The 16,966-nt window shown below is 39.2% G+C and overlaps 2 protein-coding genes and 1 long non-coding RNA gene across 4 annotated transcripts in view; 1 reads left to right on the top strand and 2 right to left on the bottom strand.

Annotated features, from left to right (window-relative positions):
- LOC127370390 (uncharacterized) overlaps positions 1-16,966 on the bottom strand; it is a 180,326-nt gene that overhangs the window by 13,582 nt on the left and 149,778 nt on the right. The gene's annotated exons all lie outside the window — the stretch shown is intronic.
- derl2 (derlin 2) lies at positions 827-10,527 on the bottom strand. The gene is made up of 7 exons (XM_051412389.1): positions 10,400-10,527; positions 7,922-7,987; positions 4,986-5,059; positions 4,676-4,769; positions 3,123-3,318; positions 2,242-2,332; positions 827-1,368 (listed from the first exon to the last, which is right to left on the bottom strand). Exons 1-7 carry the CDS (start codon positions 10,490-10,492, stop codon positions 1,263-1,265), a joined length of 720 nt encoding a protein of 239 aa, XP_051268349.1. The 5' UTR covers positions 10,493-10,527; the 3' UTR covers positions 827-1,262.
- LOC127370299 (rapamycin-insensitive companion of mTOR-like) overlaps positions 16,063-16,966 on the top strand; it is a 38,425-nt gene continuing 37,521 nt past the window's right edge. For both annotated transcript variants that reach the window (XR_007886188.1, XM_051412248.1), the window contains exons 1-2: positions 16,063-16,145; positions 16,275-16,322. Coding sequence is in view for 1 of the 2 variants with exons in the window: in XM_051412248.1 (XP_051268208.1) it covers positions 16,094-16,145; positions 16,275-16,322 (100 nt within the window). In the remaining variant the exon portion in view is untranslated. The remainder of the gene's footprint in view (positions 16,146-16,274; positions 16,323-16,966) is intronic.

The following is a 16,966-nucleotide window of genomic DNA, read 5'->3' on the forward strand; positions in this document are numbered from 1 at the left end:
TACACATTTCCAACATATTTACTTAAAACAAAACACATGAAACACAGACATGGGAATATGAATGTAAACTGATGATATTGAAATACAGCGTATTATGTTGATTCTAATTTCACTTGCATGGCATCCCTTAATATGGATGTGTGAATGGTCATTTATATCTGTAACAGTAAAATCCAACTCCATTTGTAAAGCAGTTTACTTGAGGTGACTGAAAAATTTAAAATAAATCAGAATAACACAATCAGCTGTAATACAAAAAAGTCTGACATCATTACACTCATCTCAGCCCACTTAACATTATTCACAGATTATTAGAAACTCAATTAAAAGGCCCATAAAAGATTTTTTCCATCCAACGAAAGTATAAAATCAACAAGGCTTCTACTCTTAATTTGCCACAACTTCTCTTATTCCTTCTCAAGAGCAACAAGGGGGGGGGGGCTTATAATCTGTTCCCCAAAGTGCTGCTGGGCTAGTAAGCCCAATTACATGTGTGCAAATTCAGTCACATAAAATAATAGACAGGACTCGCCCTTTCTGAAGCAGATATCTGATTTAAGGTTGCTTGTATTAAATGAAATAAAAAAGGAGAACCTGAACTGAACCCAAATGTAGGTGGAGGAACAGCTGGATTATGACATTAAGGACATTAGTTAAGTACAGATCTTGATATTTGTGTGCTACAATGAGCTGCTGTGTAAGGAGAGTGAAGTAACAAGGTCCTGTCTGCTGACTATAATGTTATTTGTAGGAATTCCCCTAATTTGTTGAGACGTCTTTGGTTTCATGCATTGCTAACACAGTTCAAAGAGATGAAACCAAAGCATCTTTTGCCACACACATTTATTTTTTAAAAAAGTGAAATGAAAAAAATGCACTTTCCGTCTGAATAAATTCATTTTGATAATATTTTACTGCTGCCGTTCTTTGCTCTCGCATATGACAGTTGTTGTATATCAATTTTCTTTTTTTTGGAGATTAAGACAAACATCACCCGAGCCAGAAGGCCCACCGTCCAAAGTTCCATCTGAAGCATGTGTTCTCTCAAATAGTCTTAGAGCGACGATCTGGCATCAAGAAGAGTTTCTGAGGATGATTTAAGCCCATATACAAAGACAACAGAAGGTTATCTCCAAACCAGTTCTGGTTGTTTGGCATTCTTCATCCAGAACTAAACAAACACGTCAGAAACAAAGACCATGTTTGTCCCCTTCATCTTTTTGAGGGAATGTCCTTGGAAGTGACCTGATCTGGGGGCATATTTAACCTCCAAGGCGCTGTCCCTCTCCCCAGGCGAACCCTCCCGGGCGCTCCTCAGGCAGGGGGTTGTAGTTGGCATCTTCCTCTGGAGTGTCAAACAGCATCTTTCTGTGGGAGTAAACACAGGAGGAGGATGAGGGATGATGTAAAACTAATACTGAAAAACAGACAACACATCCCTGGATGACTGTTAGAGTTTTTTGGGTTTGCTTGTGGTGCAACCCAAGAGTGCCTGTGTTTGTGTTTGTCTGTCCAACACATCCTGACAACTACTGCTACAAAAAGAATTTGTATACTGATTTGGTGACCCTGTGAGCTTTGATCTAGCTCAGAGGTTTGCATAGTTGCAGCAGCATAAAATCATGATAATGTGACGTTTGTTGGGTTCTGTACCAAACAAACGTGTTTCTTAAATCTGGAGAGCAAGCTTTGGCCAGGGTATCTCTGCAGCACTACAGTGCTTCATTATAACTATATTATATACTACACTATGTCTGTCACACGGTTTACCTCCATCAAACAACTTTGCCAAAATATAAACAAATACAGATCCCACACCTAAGGCGCCGTCTCCATGCCAACATTATACTTCCTGTTTGCAGTCTCCTAACAAGTTCTAAAAATTGAAGAATAGTGTTACACTTTAAAAAAACCCTGATCTAGTGCAGCCATCGAGCTAAAATTGTACAAAATAAATCTCTAAATCTCACTGGCAGGTTGCAGTTACATCCTAAGCAGATTCAAAGCCCCAGAGGACAAACCTATTTCATTTAGTCACTGTGAAACTTCCTCTAGCGCTATCATAAAGACAAGATGACAAATTGACACATAGATATATATGTATACTTACAGTTTATTCTACAGGTAAAACCATTCATTCCTACACTTTCAAATTGTAGGCTGTAGTCACTGAATCTCACAGGTTCATGCTTTCAGTGTTGTTTTATTCAGCAAGAATGTTAGAAGGAACGAGAGACTTACATGATAGATGGGGTCTTCAGCCACCTTCCACCACCTGGCTGGTTGGGGAAAACATCCTCCAGAAAGAAGTACACATGGCCAACAGCGATACCTCAAAGAAAGAAAAAAAAACATTTAAACACAAGCAATTCAATTCAATTCAATTCAATTTTATTTGTATAGCGCCAATTCATAACAGAAGTTATCTCAGGACACTTTTCAAATAGAGCAGGTCTAGACCGAACTCTTTAAAACACTATTTACAGAGACCCAACAGTACCACCATGAGCAAGACCTTGGCGACAAGGGCAAGGAAAAACTGCCTGTTAAAAGGCAGAAACCTAGGACAGATCCTTCAGGTCTAGGTGGGTGGTCGTCTGTCTCGACCAGTTGGGGTGGGAGGGAGAGAGAGAGAGAGAGAGAGAGAGAGAGAGAGAGAGAGAGAGAGAGAGAGAGAGAGAGAGAGAGAGACACACGCACAGCAACAACTACACTAATAGTAGTGACTGATGATGATGAACATGAAGCATGGTAAATGGTGAATGGACCTGTACTTGTATAGCGCCTTTCTAGTCTTCTGACGACTCAAAGCACTTTTACACTACGTGCCACATTCACCCTTTCACACACATTCACTCAGTGATGGCAAAGTCCATCAAACAGAAACTAACATTCATACACACTCACACACTGATGCACGGCATCGGAAGCAATTTGGGGTTCAGTATCTTGCTCAAGGATACTTCGACATGTGGCACCCGGGGATCGAACCCACAACCTTCCGATTAAGGAACGACCCGCCAACTGTTCATACTGTACACCAATACACACACAGCTTCCCTAAATCTCTGAGCATATCACCACAGCACTAAATAATGGCTGCAGATGACAACGACAGGTACCTAAAAGATCCACGATGATAGAGTTGCCCAGCAGAAGTGAGAATCCCATCAGCACCCAGGGGAGGAAGGGTGCCTGGAAGTTCAGCAGGCCAAAGAAATTCATGCGGACGTTCGGGTTTCGCCGACTCCACACGTACACCAGCATGATCGTGAAGGCTTGGCCCAGGAACACCAGACTCACAAAAGTGCCAAATATCTGAAACCTCATTAAAGAATAAACTGACTCGTATCGTGATCAGCAGTGAGAATCGGCATATGCCCCTAAAACAAGAGGGCATAACATCTCATTATTTAGCAGCAAAGACGCAGGTTCAATGTATCCAACAAGTCCCAAAGTCTAATATTTCCTGCACACAGTACAAGTGCATTGTCTTGTGTATGATCAATATTAAGTAGCTACCACCTTGGTAGCCTGTAATGAAGAAGTAACCAGTGAGTGAGATTCTTACTGACTCATAACAGCATCACATACACAAAAACACATTCTTTCTCAAAGGGCAAAAAGCTGTACCACAGAGCTGTCACTGACTGTATTTACATTTACACTAATTCCACTATTATTTCAAATATAACAATATTGCACATTTGATAAGGGTTACGTAAAGAGCATATTCTGTGTATAGCAATATGTTTTTGAGAAAAATAATTCAATTTTACCATGTGGTTTTTTGTATGTGAGTTTGTATGCAAGTGTCTCATCTTATCATGTTTTGTGTGGACCCCAGGAAGCATAGCTGATGTTATGCATCAGCTAATGAGTATCCAGTAAATAAAAAAATAAACAAACAAACATAACAAACAAATAAATAATGTAATTAATTAATAAGAAATTCCTAAAAATTTCAAATGGAGCCTTTTCCCATTAAGACATGTGGGGTATTCCAATATTTCTCAGGTTTTAGGAGCATTATGTGGACATGTACACAGCAGTTTTTGCTGCAGTTTGCCTGTTTACCGTCTGCTCTGTGCGTTGTAAACCAACCACCTAGCCAACAGTTTGCAAGGCTGGAGTAGATATGTGTGCACAAAAGAAAAGCCCACATTTCTGGTTGGAAGGAGAAAACACCTAGTGTTTATGGCAGCCTTGAATATCAACAGGTTTTTGGATATGTGCAAAATACTGCAACGGCGACCTTTTCAACAAGGGGGTTGAAAGAATGAGGAAGCTTTGTTTGCACGGTCTAACAAGTCCACTACCGGGGGGAAACTGTGAAAAAACCCTCTTTTAATGCAAAGACGCAAAATGACAATAAGCTCCAGCTGTTTTACCACGGGAGCAACAGGACTGCAGGTTGAAAAGGATAAGGAGGAACACTTAGGTCAATCAGAGTATACACAGATGCATGTAAACAGGAATATTAGTGGAATATTCAGTTGCATTAGCTATGTAAACAGCCTAGTTGAATATGGTCTTTTTTGGAATAAAAAACCGTAGTTAATGTTGAGGTCAATACAAGTAATAAATGAGTTACTGCTCATTGGATTGTTCACTAAAGACTTCATTATCTGCAAGTTAAAATACATTTTTAATGACACATTCATGGTAAGGATACAGTCATCAGAAGCCCACCGAAGAGGAACATGAAGACAAAGTCAGCCGTGCGTCCCCTGAAAGAGCCCTCCTCTAGCATACGACAATATCTGTAGCTGAAAGCAAGCGGTTAAAGAAATATACACAGATCTCAGCATCATCCCCTACAGAAATACTTAACTGCCACATCAAAGTGTGTATCTCTACGTGTGTGTACAGACATCCTTTTAGTGTAACGTTTCATCATCCACATACAGCCTTCCACTGTGAAACAGAAAGTATGCAAAGCCTCACATGCTGAATGAAATGAAATATGGAACTGAGAAGGATACAGAAAAATCATATTGAACAGGAAATTGAAGCCAACTGGTCCAAAAAACAGGAAGTTGGTTATTAGTCGCCATACCTAGAGAAAGAGAGAGAGAGAGAGAACATTGAGCTGTACGTAACATACACACATTGTTCCCTGATCCAAAAATGGTTGCATTTTATTAGTGACTAGAGGTTTTGTTTAACTGCTCAACATAGTGATGTGGGGAAGGTCACATGACCTGTGAATGATAGCTATAAAGCTCAGAGCAGTCTGTATCACAAAAATGATTTCTTTTTGTGTGAAAGAAGAAATGAAAAAGAACAAATTGTATCTGATTTTTGAAAGCACTGACAGTTGACGTAAACCACATTGTGGATTTCTGTTCTTATTCTGACAAAAACAGATCTGAATCTACAGTCTGATGTAACACTAATCAGCATTATCATTTAAAACTAACTTTAGTCCAACTGTAATCACATTTAGTCATCCTTAATGTAGTAAAAAACTATGTAAATGTGTTTTTTTTTTTGGTCATTAAAAGGAAGGAAATGGTCTTTGGGGAAATATCAGAAATGCTCATATTCATCTCCGCTGGCTGCCATTTGATTGACAGCAGCCCAGTGTTACACGCAGGGAACGAGAGACAAAGTAAACAATCAGTCAAAGTTATATGTCATGGGCATGTTGTTAGTAATGCTTAAGAGTAAGGAACACACGGGCATCTTACTAGATTTAAGTTACTTTTGCAGCTATGGTCTACTGGCCAGTAGGGGCCAGTTAATTATATATATTATTATATTATAGTAAAATAGAAAAAATATCGTATCATGATATTTAGTTTTTTGATTCTCAAAAACACTATTGATTTTTGTGTTTAAACCCCTGACAGCTCAATAGCAGTGTTGTAAATGTAAACTCTAGGCCTATGATGTTGGATGGGCGTTGCATATAGTGGTGTTCTTTATAATATGACCTAGAGGTGGGAAACGATATATATCGTCATTGTTGTTTTGACAATGTGCAAATTTCCATTATCGAGTATGTAAATTACTTCGCCAAAAATATTGAAACGCACGTGGAAACTCCTCACATCCACTTAATACACGGTGCAGCAACGCTCTCTACAGCGTTGTGGTGATAGAGAGAAAATGCAAGCATCTCCAGTCCCTGAAGCTTCCGGTACTTCAGATGATTTAGTGCCGAGACGTGGGTCTACCTCTCTGACATGGAAATGGTTTGGTTTGGAAAATACTTTTTTAGCGCAGCGCTCAGAGCGCTTCAAGTTGAAATCTGTTCCACTTTTAACACCGCTGGGTGCTCGGAAAATGAGTTTTTGAGCTCTCTTGGTGCTAAAAACGCGTTTGGTGGACACAAGTCCTAACTCAGACGATTCCAATCACATTTTAAAGGATATCGACTGATTATCGTTATCGCCCAAATCCCCAAAAATAACGAGATGATATTTTTTGCCCATATCGCCCACCCCTACTATAAACATTTTCTTAATATGAGATGTAAAAACAGAATTGCAATATATGGCCTTGATTACAGTATTGCAATATATCACAATATATAGAATTATAACTCCTGCATCGTAATATGTATTGTATCGTCAGATTCTTGCCAATACACAGCCCTACCTGCCAGCAAATGTGAACCCGAAAATGCTGACTACCCCAAGGTTTATCTTAGAAATGTACAGTATGGATCCCCAGCATTTAGAAACTGCCACATGCTAAATTGCATTTGTTGGGCACTTGGCGTAATTAGCATTAATAAGCATTATCACCTATATAGACAATATTGTAGCAACTGCTTGGCTGATGTGGACAATATAGGAGTGGATTTGGGGGTTATTGAAGGTGCAACCCATTAACACATTGCACCTGCATTTTGGAATAAAGTAAGCTCAATGTCATTGGTGCGAAATATTAAGACGTAATATTTCTTCAAATGTCTTCAGTTCTGTTGCCGTTTTTTTACTGTACAGCATTTTGCCATTGACCTGTGTCTTTGCTGATGTGGTTATATATTAAGCACATTTTTAGTTGAAACCTCAAAGTCAACTAAAAAATTATCAAATTCGTTGAAAGAAGGCAACTTCTGGTTTAAACTGCCATTTTGTACTTTTATAACCCCACCGAAGCCACTCCAATATTGTTCAAATCAGCCAAGCAGTTGCTGAATTCAGGCATTTCCTAAATGCTGGGGGCCCATACTGTATTTCCAACATACACCTTTGGGGTACTCAACATCTTTGGGTTATTTATTATGCTGTTGGTCGCTCATTCATCAAAATTTGAAAAAAGGTTCCGGTCAAGATGTGTTCATGATTGTAAGTAAGATAAGAAGGAGACTTGGGCAGGAAAGCTATGTGGGTTGTTTTTCAGGGTCTGTGGTTCTTGTGTTGTGTTGCAGCCTGCTCAATGTGATAGATGGCCGATGTTACTGCTGTATGCAAGACTTTATTGGCTGCATTGAAATATGATCTCCAGCTACGCAGACAAGATACCTGATGATTTTTCTTTGAAGGAATGTATAACTAGGGGGTGCCATCATGAAACCCTGTATGGTTTCAAGTGATTTTTTTTATATATGCATATGTTTTTGAGGGGCTTTTTGACATTTAGGGACAGGATAGCTCAAGATAGACAGGAAAGGGAAGAGAGAGGGGATGACATGCAGCAAAGGGCCCAGCCTCAGCACTTGGGATGCTAGTTCCACCAGGCAAGCCAACAGGGCGCCTCAGTGCAAAGTAATTAACAGAGCAGATATGTATGCTGTAGCAGACAAACAAACTGCAGTTTCATTTCAGCTGGACCTTAAAACTACTTTTTGGTTTACTAAGTCAGGCAGCTGGGGGTGTTATGAAGGCTGTAAAGTGTAGAAGAGGTTATGTGTTCTGAATCCACTTCATGAGGATGAAGATGATAAGCAGTGGGTCAGATTACTCACCTGGTAATTCCTGAGAATCAAATCTGGATTGAAGTATAGCTGAAATGGTGTGATGATCTCTAGTTGCTGTGAGAGAACACAAAACAAACAGAATGTTGAAAATGATAACAATAATGGTCAAGATGTCACAATATGATGGAGCTTTGGCACACATCTGACAAAAACAAAACAACATTACAATTTAAACCCTGGTCTCAAGGAAGTGAGACTATCCCCCATTCCACTGCCTGTTGTTATTTCGCTTAGATGAGCCTCTTCCTGGATCAACTCCTGGCTGAGGTTAGGCATAAACATGGGTTGATAAGGAAGCCAGTTTATTCATGGAGGCTACTTCTGTGTATGGAAATCACTATGTACATTTGTGGTGTATCATTCTAAAGCTTGTAAATACACTGAGACTGTACCAAACACAATATGGGGATAACATTATTATTATTTCTTTTATTTAAACAGGGACAGTGCACAATAAAACATTAACCCTGTATATAACAAGGAGAGATGCATTGCACCGGGTTTTAGCAAATTGCTATTTTCCACCCGTAGTCCCCGGGCAGGTAAATAAAAATAAACATGACAGAATATGTAATCCATATACGGTTGGGGTGTATCATATTTAGTTTTGTGATATTGTATAGATTCTCAAAAACACTACTGATTTTTGTGTTTAAACCTGTGTTGTCAATGTAAGCTGAGGGCTATGTTGGATGTTACAGAAACTGTGAGACATACAAATGCAGATCCCACTGTTCTGATTGCATAGATTGAATAGATTTTGTCATTAATCAGATAAGAGTACGGACAATTGAAGAGCCGTCAGCAGCATGAATTAAGTTGGAGCCCATCAGTGTGTGTTCAGTAGTGTGTGTGGTAGGACTGAAACTGTGAAAACATCTTGCATGAAAATGTTTACCCCTGAACACTGTGGTTTAGGCAGCTGTTTTTCTAATCACTCAATGCGCAGTGTTACGTCTGTGCATCAGAAACCGAGGGGCGCACAGTGACCACATTATTCCCTTTTGACACATATCAGTCTGAGCAGACTGTGAGAACAAGTGCAGAACAAAACAGTTTTCACTGACACCTTTCATATGCTTTGTGCTATTAAGAGCTCCACAATAAACCACTGACAAAACCCTCAACAAAAACATTTCAGCTAAATCCACTCCCCATAGCACCATAATGTTCAATATTAAACCCTCTACGAGGATCTTTCATTTCATGTTGATTCTGGCGACTCCTCTGGACAAAAGCGGTAGTGTTTGTACCGCCTTGTTTCCTTGATTTCAAGGAGAATCCTTTATTAATCCTTTAGGAATGATATAGAAATAGCCAATCTTCTCACTGAGAGACGAGAGAGAAATCAGTATTAAACTGAATAAAAAATACATTACATGATGTCAAAAACATAACATAATCCGGCCCGAAATATATATATATATTTCTTTCTAGTTGTTTCATATAATTTTCAACATTAATAAACGAGTGTGAATGCGTGCAAAGAGGTCGATAAGAAAAGAGCCTGTTATTAATCTGCCAACAACAAAGATATAAATAAATATATAAAATGGTATAAAATGCATAGTTGCATTTTTAGATGGAAAGTTGAGTACTTAGTCTCATTCCCAGACTCCCAAATTGTCTGTATTTGACAACCGGAAAGTCTCAACAATCAGCTATGTTTCTCAGCTCTGATTGGTTGTTTTTGTTCAGGCCGGGTGGATTCTTGCAAGTCCCATTAGGAGCACTAGGAGGAGCCAGAGGAACCTGATTGTTTCACAGAGTATCTGTCTCATGTACTACTGTCAGGATATAGTGAAAGATTACTTACTGCAGCTTTAATACATGTCTGTAGAGGATCTTTAAGAAAAGAATTCGTTTACTTGTTATGGAGTATTTTACACGGTGGGATTACAATTTCTATAATAAAAAAATGATCTATAAATATGAATCACTATAAACACAGTTTTTTAGACAGGAAGGCAGATAGATAATGATGAAGTTGGTTAAAATGAATTGATTTCTCGTGATTCATATAGTTAAGTTATATTTTCATATTTAATTAATTTTATATCTTACATTTTAATTAATATTTTAAGTAAATCTCATCGATACGCCATTAACCAGATTTAGAAAAGAAACAGCTGATAGTTGCAGTCAGCTGTTACCTGGCAGCTTTAACATCAGACACACAGCTGCTGTGAATGCTACGGAAACTCAACCTCCGTTTACCACTATGTTTCACTGGTTCCAATTAAACCAAGCCTCAGGCGACATGTAGCTCCGCTTTTGGCTTTTTGCGACTTGAATACGAGAGTTACCATTCTGGACCACCGGGCTGAGACACGTATCCCGGTAATAGGTGCTCTAACGTTAGCCAAACCACCGAGCTAGCAGCGAAGTAACGACGCTACGTTAGTTAGGTTAAGCGGTACCAAGCTATGTCCTGGCCCCCACAGCGAGCGTTAGAGTTTGTCTTACCACTGCGGCGGTTGTGAGGACACAGGCGGTTGTATATGCCCTGGTAACAACAGGAATCTGCAAGTACTCCTGTTGTAGCGTCTGGTAAGCCATTTTGAACAGACTGAAAGCTTCCGGCACTTTCTTGACACGTCATTCCACAAAGTGAAAGCTGTTGCGTTCAGGCACGTAGGACGTTTGAGCTTCAATCAGACAGCGTAAAGTAGGGCCGTGTCAGATATGTTGAATTTTGATGTAATAATATTTTCATTATAGGTTCATTTTACATTCACAAGTGTAGATTTTTAAAAGTTGCTCCAAGCTTTGTGGCATTTATAATGACTGAAGATTTTCTTTAAATCCTTAAGACATCAGGAAAAGAGAAGTGCCTTATGACTCTCTAGACTGCATTATATCTTAATTAAACCCCCTTAAATTAATCTAATCTAACTGATATTTTAGAGGCTTTATGTTTGTTTGTTTGTTTTCTTTTGGTTATTTGTTTGTGGGGTTTCCCTTTTTATCTTCTCTATTTATATGCTGCTTGGATGGATTTTTTGTTTTATACTTAACATCCATTCATGATGCCTGTTTGTTACTTGAAGAAACTTGTATTGGTAAGAATCTGGTGATACGATATGTATCTTGATACAGAGGTTACGATTCAATATATTGTGTTATATTGTAATACTGTAAGCAAGGCCATATATTGCGATTTAATAAAAAAAACTTACGGAACACAGCACCATATGCATAAAATCTGAGTTAACAAAAAATGACTTTTTATGCAACCAGAACAGTCAGATCTGCATTTGTATTTCTCACTGTCCCTGTAACATCCAACATAGCCCTCAGCTTACATTTATAACTCTGCTATCAGCTGTTTAAACACAAAAATCTATAGTGTTTTGGAGAACCAATATAATATCACAAAAGAAATTATCGCTATAATACGATATTTTTCTGTATTATTTTACACCCCTAGTGTAAAACCACTTAAAGGGCAACTGCAGGTTGAATTAATTACAAAATGTATATATAATATATATTATATAAATTATATATATAGATGCAAGGAAAAAAGGATGCACTTTGATCAATGCACTTAAAAACGTTCCCCCCCACCCACCGTATCAAATAACACACTAGGCAGAGTGTGTAGTTTAGTGAATTCTTTTATTTTTTCTGTCGTTTCCTGTTGAATTTTGCAGTTCTTCATCATGGTGAGTTATTTTGTTTGTGCAGGTTGCTCAAATTCCAGCCTGTCATGAGTCTACAGCTTCCTAACAGAAAATGGAAAGGTGCTAGCTTTTGCGTGTCATCCCCTCTCTCTCTACCCACCTTTCCTGTCTGTCTTCAGCTGTCTCTGTCAAATAAAGGCCAAAAAAATAACTTTAGATAAAATAAAAATAAAATGCAATTATTTGGACATAAATAAATAAATATGCAAGTGGGATTGAAAAATGTTTTCTTTTCTTACTGAAGCCAGCAAATAAAAACACAAACTGGGCTTCTGCATTTGAATTTGAATAATACAATAAAGCCAGTGGATTTTTGGCATTAACGGATAGAGACTTTGTAAACCTAAACTAATTGCTTTTTTTTTAACATTTTACCAATGTGTTATAAATCATTCATAAGCCATTCATTAGGATAACTTTTGGGTTGCCAGGTCGAACTGTGGTTTATCCTCCAGCAGGTCTCCAGAGTCAGGAAACGAGCAGGGAAAATCCCTGCAGACCCATCACACCCTGGACACAACCTGTTCCAACTCTTCCCCTCTGGTAGGCGCTACAGAGCACTGTACAATAAAAAACAACCAGAACAGTTCTCCCCACAGGACATGATGAACAGTTCAGTCAGTCATATATAGTGTCAGAAAACAATCCCTCTGCAAAAACTCTGTAACACTATACTTTTGTCCCCAATGAGCACAAAACAGAGTTCCTGTCAGGTCCCAAGGCTTTCAGGCACCAGATTCACTCTTCCTCCCCTGTTTGTTGTAAGCTTGCCAAAAGCATGGGTGTGATTGTAAATGCTGATATTAACTTCCAGAACACATATCTGATAACTCTAAGACTGTGCTGTATCAGCTCTTATCAACTCTGAGAAGCTGGTCCATACAGTTCTTTATAGATTATTATTACATTAGATTACTGTAATGTGTTTTTCACTGGACTAACAAAGCAGGTGTTAAATAAACCCCAGCTTATTCAGAATGCTGCAGTCAGAGTATTAACTACAACCAAAAAGGTTTGAATAAATTACTCCTGTTTTACCTTCTCTTAACACAAATAATTGATTTATACTTCTTATTGTTTTTAAATCTATGAATGGCCTAGCTCCTTCCTACATTGCTGAAATGCACACTGAATACACATCAGACAGAATGAAAAAGACATGTAAGACGTGTAAATTCCAAAACAGTCTCTAAAAGTAGAACAGGAGCCAGAGCCTTCAGTTACCAAGCTCCTCTCCTGTGGAACCAGCTTCCAGTTGTGGTTCGGGAGGCAGACACCCTCTCCACATTCAAGAGTAGGCTTAAGACATTCCTCTTTGATAAAGCTTATAGTTAGGGCTGGATCAGGTGAGTCCTGAACCATCCCTTAGTTATGCTGCTATAGGCCTAGACTATCGGGGGATTTCCCATGGTGCACTGAGCTCCTCTCTTCCTCTCTCTTTCTGCACTCATTCATGTCCCATTAATGCATGTTACTAACTTCACTTCTTCCCCGGAGTTCTTGTGCTTTCTCGTCTCGCAGGTTCTCATGGATCCTGGTGGAGCCTCCTGCCATGGTCCTGCTTGATTGCCATTGCCAATACTGTTGTTGCTGTGCACCTGTCTGTCTGTTTGTCTCTCTGTCTGTCTCTGTCTGTCTCCCTCTCTCTCTCTCTCTCTCTCTCTCTCTCACCCCAACTGGTCGAGACAGACGACCACCCACCTAGAGCCGAAGGGTCTGTCCTAGGTTTCTGCCTTTTAACAGGCAGTTTTTCCTTGCCCTTGTCGCCAAGTTCTTGCTCATGGTGGTACTGTTGGGTCTCTGTAAATAATGTTATAAAGAGTTCGGTCTACACCTGCTCTATTTGAAAAGTGTCCTGAGATAACTTCAGTTATGAATTGGCGCTATACAAATAAAATTGAATTGAATTGAATTGAAAATTAAATTAAACAATATATTCTTAGATATTTTTATTTTTTAATTTTTCTCTTGTTATTGCACATTAGCATTAAAACATAAAGCTGCTTTGAGATGCTGGTTCAGTCAATGGCTAGTCCTGCACTGGGTTAAAGGCATACTATGCAGTTTTCTGGTTTTGTCAAACAGCTCCCCCTAGAGTCGCTGCGGAGTACTTGTATTTAACGTTAACTGTCGTAAATACCACTCACCAGAGCCGTCTCTATATACAGCTCTGCGTCTCTGCACTCACGGCCTGATCCCCTCCCCCCTGTATACCGGTACATGTTCAGTAGGATGGAAGCGTCGGACATCGAACAGGCAAAGATAGACTCCGAAGATGTCTACTGACCAGGTAACGTCTGAGTGAATGCCTGCTAGTGTCTTCCATTGAGGCTGCTTCTTATGTCGCTGATGTATGTGACGTCACGCTGTAAAGCAATTTGTGATTCTCGCGGGATTTGGCGGGACGCCACCTTTCAGACTTGCATTGCTGGTTCTGCCAGCGGCGTCCCTCTCCTGCTTTGCTATTGGGATGATTCGCTATACTACGAGTTTGTTTACCATGGAAATGACTTCGACCCTTAGGGGTTCCTGGGTACATTTTTCTACCATTCCGTTTTTTATTTTCATGCTTTTTTGGCGTGTGTTCAATGAATGAAGCTCAAACTTGCCAAAGGTTATTCATTTTGCATTTAGTTTAGAATTCTGGTCTTAGTTCCTTAAATTAGCCTAAAATGGCTAAGCTATGCACAAACTCACACATAAGGTCCTACGGCAGAAAACTGCTGCATTGAAAACAATTCAAAACGCCATTTTTGATCCCATGTTTATCTTAACATAAACTAATGTATTCCTTTATGTTAAGATTTCATTCTGATCTACAAGCTTTCAATTTTTATTTTTTATATTAGTCCACCACATGGCATTACTTTTTCCCATTCAAAGCATGCAGCCACATTTCACACTTTTTACTGTTTTCTGCAAGGGTGCCTTGCTACTGAAATAAGTGTGTATTGCTATTGATGATGTTATGTGTGTGTGTGTGTGTGTGTGTGTGTGTGTGTGTGTGTGAGACTTTGTTTTGGTTCTCGTTCAGGCTGTTGATGCAGGTGCACTGCAGCCATGGTTATAAGTATGAGCAGTAGTGAGGGAGTAGTCATTTTAGAGATGGCAAGGCATTACAGCACACAGGAGGCGCTTGAAATAATCATGGAGTCCGAGAGCGAAGATGGCTCCTTATCCTCCTCCGAGGACTTCCTCCACGGAGGAGGCCTCAGAGGTAGAGACAGATGATCTGGTGTCTAGCCCTGACTCATCTGAAGATGAAATTGATGAAGCAGCAGCAAAATGGCCTTAAAAAATGGAAAAATAACTGGTCTCAAACGAACTCTGAGACTTTCACAACAGCAGAGTTGTGTAAACACATTGGCCTTGAAAGGGTTAAAATACCCAAAATATGATACTTATTTGATATGTATATTTCAAGCTGGAATAGTTCTAAAGGATTGACTCATTTAAAGTAGAAAAAAATATTGATTTATAAGATTTTTACAGCAGTTTTTGTGAAGGTGGCAGTTTTCTGCCATAGGAACAAATGTGTGATTTTTTTAAAGGAACCCCTTGGGTGAAGGTAAAAATCTTGCATACTGTGCCTTTAATGTGGACTCCTCAATATTTCTAATATCCCAAGTATGGCATAGTCAGGTGTACACACAATATACTTCAGTGTCCAGAAGTACATTTCAGAGTTTGTCAATCAACTCTCTCCTTATAATATTAATATTAATAATTTCACTTAAATAAATGCATGGTTGATAAAACGTCTAATTGATTGATTTAATAAACCCTTTATTATTAACTTAAAAACTTATGCAACCAATTAATTTTTAATTAACCAAGTAAGGGCTAATTAAAAATACCTAGAGGATTCCTCTAACTCAGTGTAGTACATTTGTTGAACATCATTTCATTAGAAGTTTCCATAACTCAAAAGGATTGATGCAAACTGTTGCATACATTTTGTTTGATTGTTGATTGCTCTTAGTGTGTTCTAGTATTTTTAATCTTTATTTTATATTGTTCTTATAAGTGTTGTTCTGTCTGTTTTACATTTGCACACATATTTGTTATTGTCTTATATTTATATATAGTTTCTTTCATTGTCATTTATTGGTGTCATTTGCCTTTTTTACAGACGGCCATTCACAGAAATTTAGTCAACTCTGATTATTTTACATGTGCTAGGCTATATAAATAAACTTCATTTGAGTGTTAAATGTCTAGTTTTGTTTTGTTTTGTTTTTGTTTTTGTTGTTGTCGTATAAGCTGATGTAAAGTTAAATGAATGTGTGAAATCTGAGTGTCTAGTATGTTTTTGGTTCATGTGCCATTACACCGGGGCTCCCAAGTTATTCCCAAGGCAGTGAAAGTCCTCAGTGGCAGAGTGCTGATGAAGATGAGGCGCAGGAGGATGATAGGAAGTAGATTCTCGCGATAGTATCACGCGCTGGGTCCACTCAGTGCGGCTTCTGTAAAGATGGCGGTCAGCAGCATCCTAGGCCGCCCGTCACGGAGCAGTCGGGTGCGAGGTGAGACAGAGTTCCGTTCACACGGGCTTGACCACACTCCCATCACCACTTCTGACACCGGCGGCTCTAAGGTCGTGTCGGGTCGGCCACCAGCTCAGCTCACTCAGAACTTTGTGTTTGTGCCGACAGGTCGGAATGACAGCGGGGAGGAGAACGTACCGCTGGATCTTTGCAGAGGTAGGTCTGAGCTCCGGGAGCGGCGCACACATTTACGACTCAGCATCCAATTAGCATCACTGTCACCGACTTCCCGCTTACCTCGCCGCCGTGTCGCGGTGTTTTCTGGGCGCATATGTTTTTGTGGGGGATGTCATGCTAAAAATAAGTGTTAAATTGTTTGACTTGTACTGTCTGTGCCTCCCGCATGTTTTGCCTGCGTGTTTACCCAACTCAGTCATCACCGTCAAGCTAGAAAAACTAGCTAAAAAGAAACAGCACTTCCGGTCCACTCAGAACTTCTCTGCATGCAGATGGGCCATTCCGCCAATGTGACGGAAAAACCCCGATTCTGTAATTCAATATAATGAGAAACTTTCTCAAAATATTGACTTAGTATCTCAAGATAATAATCTCTAATATCTCTACTAAGTCCAAATATGTTTGCTTCCGTAGAGCCTTTATGTGCATAAATATACATACAACTATCTGTATAATACATTGTATTATCAAGTACATTGTAAAGAAATAGGATTTTAGCTTGTCTCCACTCTAACTCTACACTTCACCATCAAATATAATAGAATCTGTAAAACAAATCAAATTTTTTGGATTATTGTGACTCTTTCCTTCATCCTTCATATGTTATGCAAACTCATAACAGC

This window comes from Dicentrarchus labrax, unplaced genomic scaffold (assembly GCF_905237075.1).
Source record: "Dicentrarchus labrax unplaced genomic scaffold, dlabrax2021, whole genome shotgun sequence".
NCBI classification, from domain to species: Eukaryota; Metazoa; Chordata; class Actinopteri; family Moronidae; genus Dicentrarchus; species Dicentrarchus labrax.

What these genes read in the sequence shown, in the direction of transcription:
- derl2 (XM_051412389.1), bottom strand. Translation starts at nt 10,492, where the DNA reads ATGGCTTACCAGACGCTACAACAGGAGTACTTGCAGATTCCTGTTGTT. An exon ending in CTGTTCAATATGATTTTTCT is followed by an intron (nt 4,770 to 4,985) that starts GTATCCTTCTCA and finishes GCTTGCTTTCAG; the next exon opens with CTACAGATATTGTCGTATGC. An exon ending in CTGAAGACCCCATCTATCAT is followed by an intron (nt 1,369 to 2,241) that starts GTAAGTCTCTCG and finishes TTACTCCCACAG; the next exon opens with AAAGATGCTGTTTGACACTC.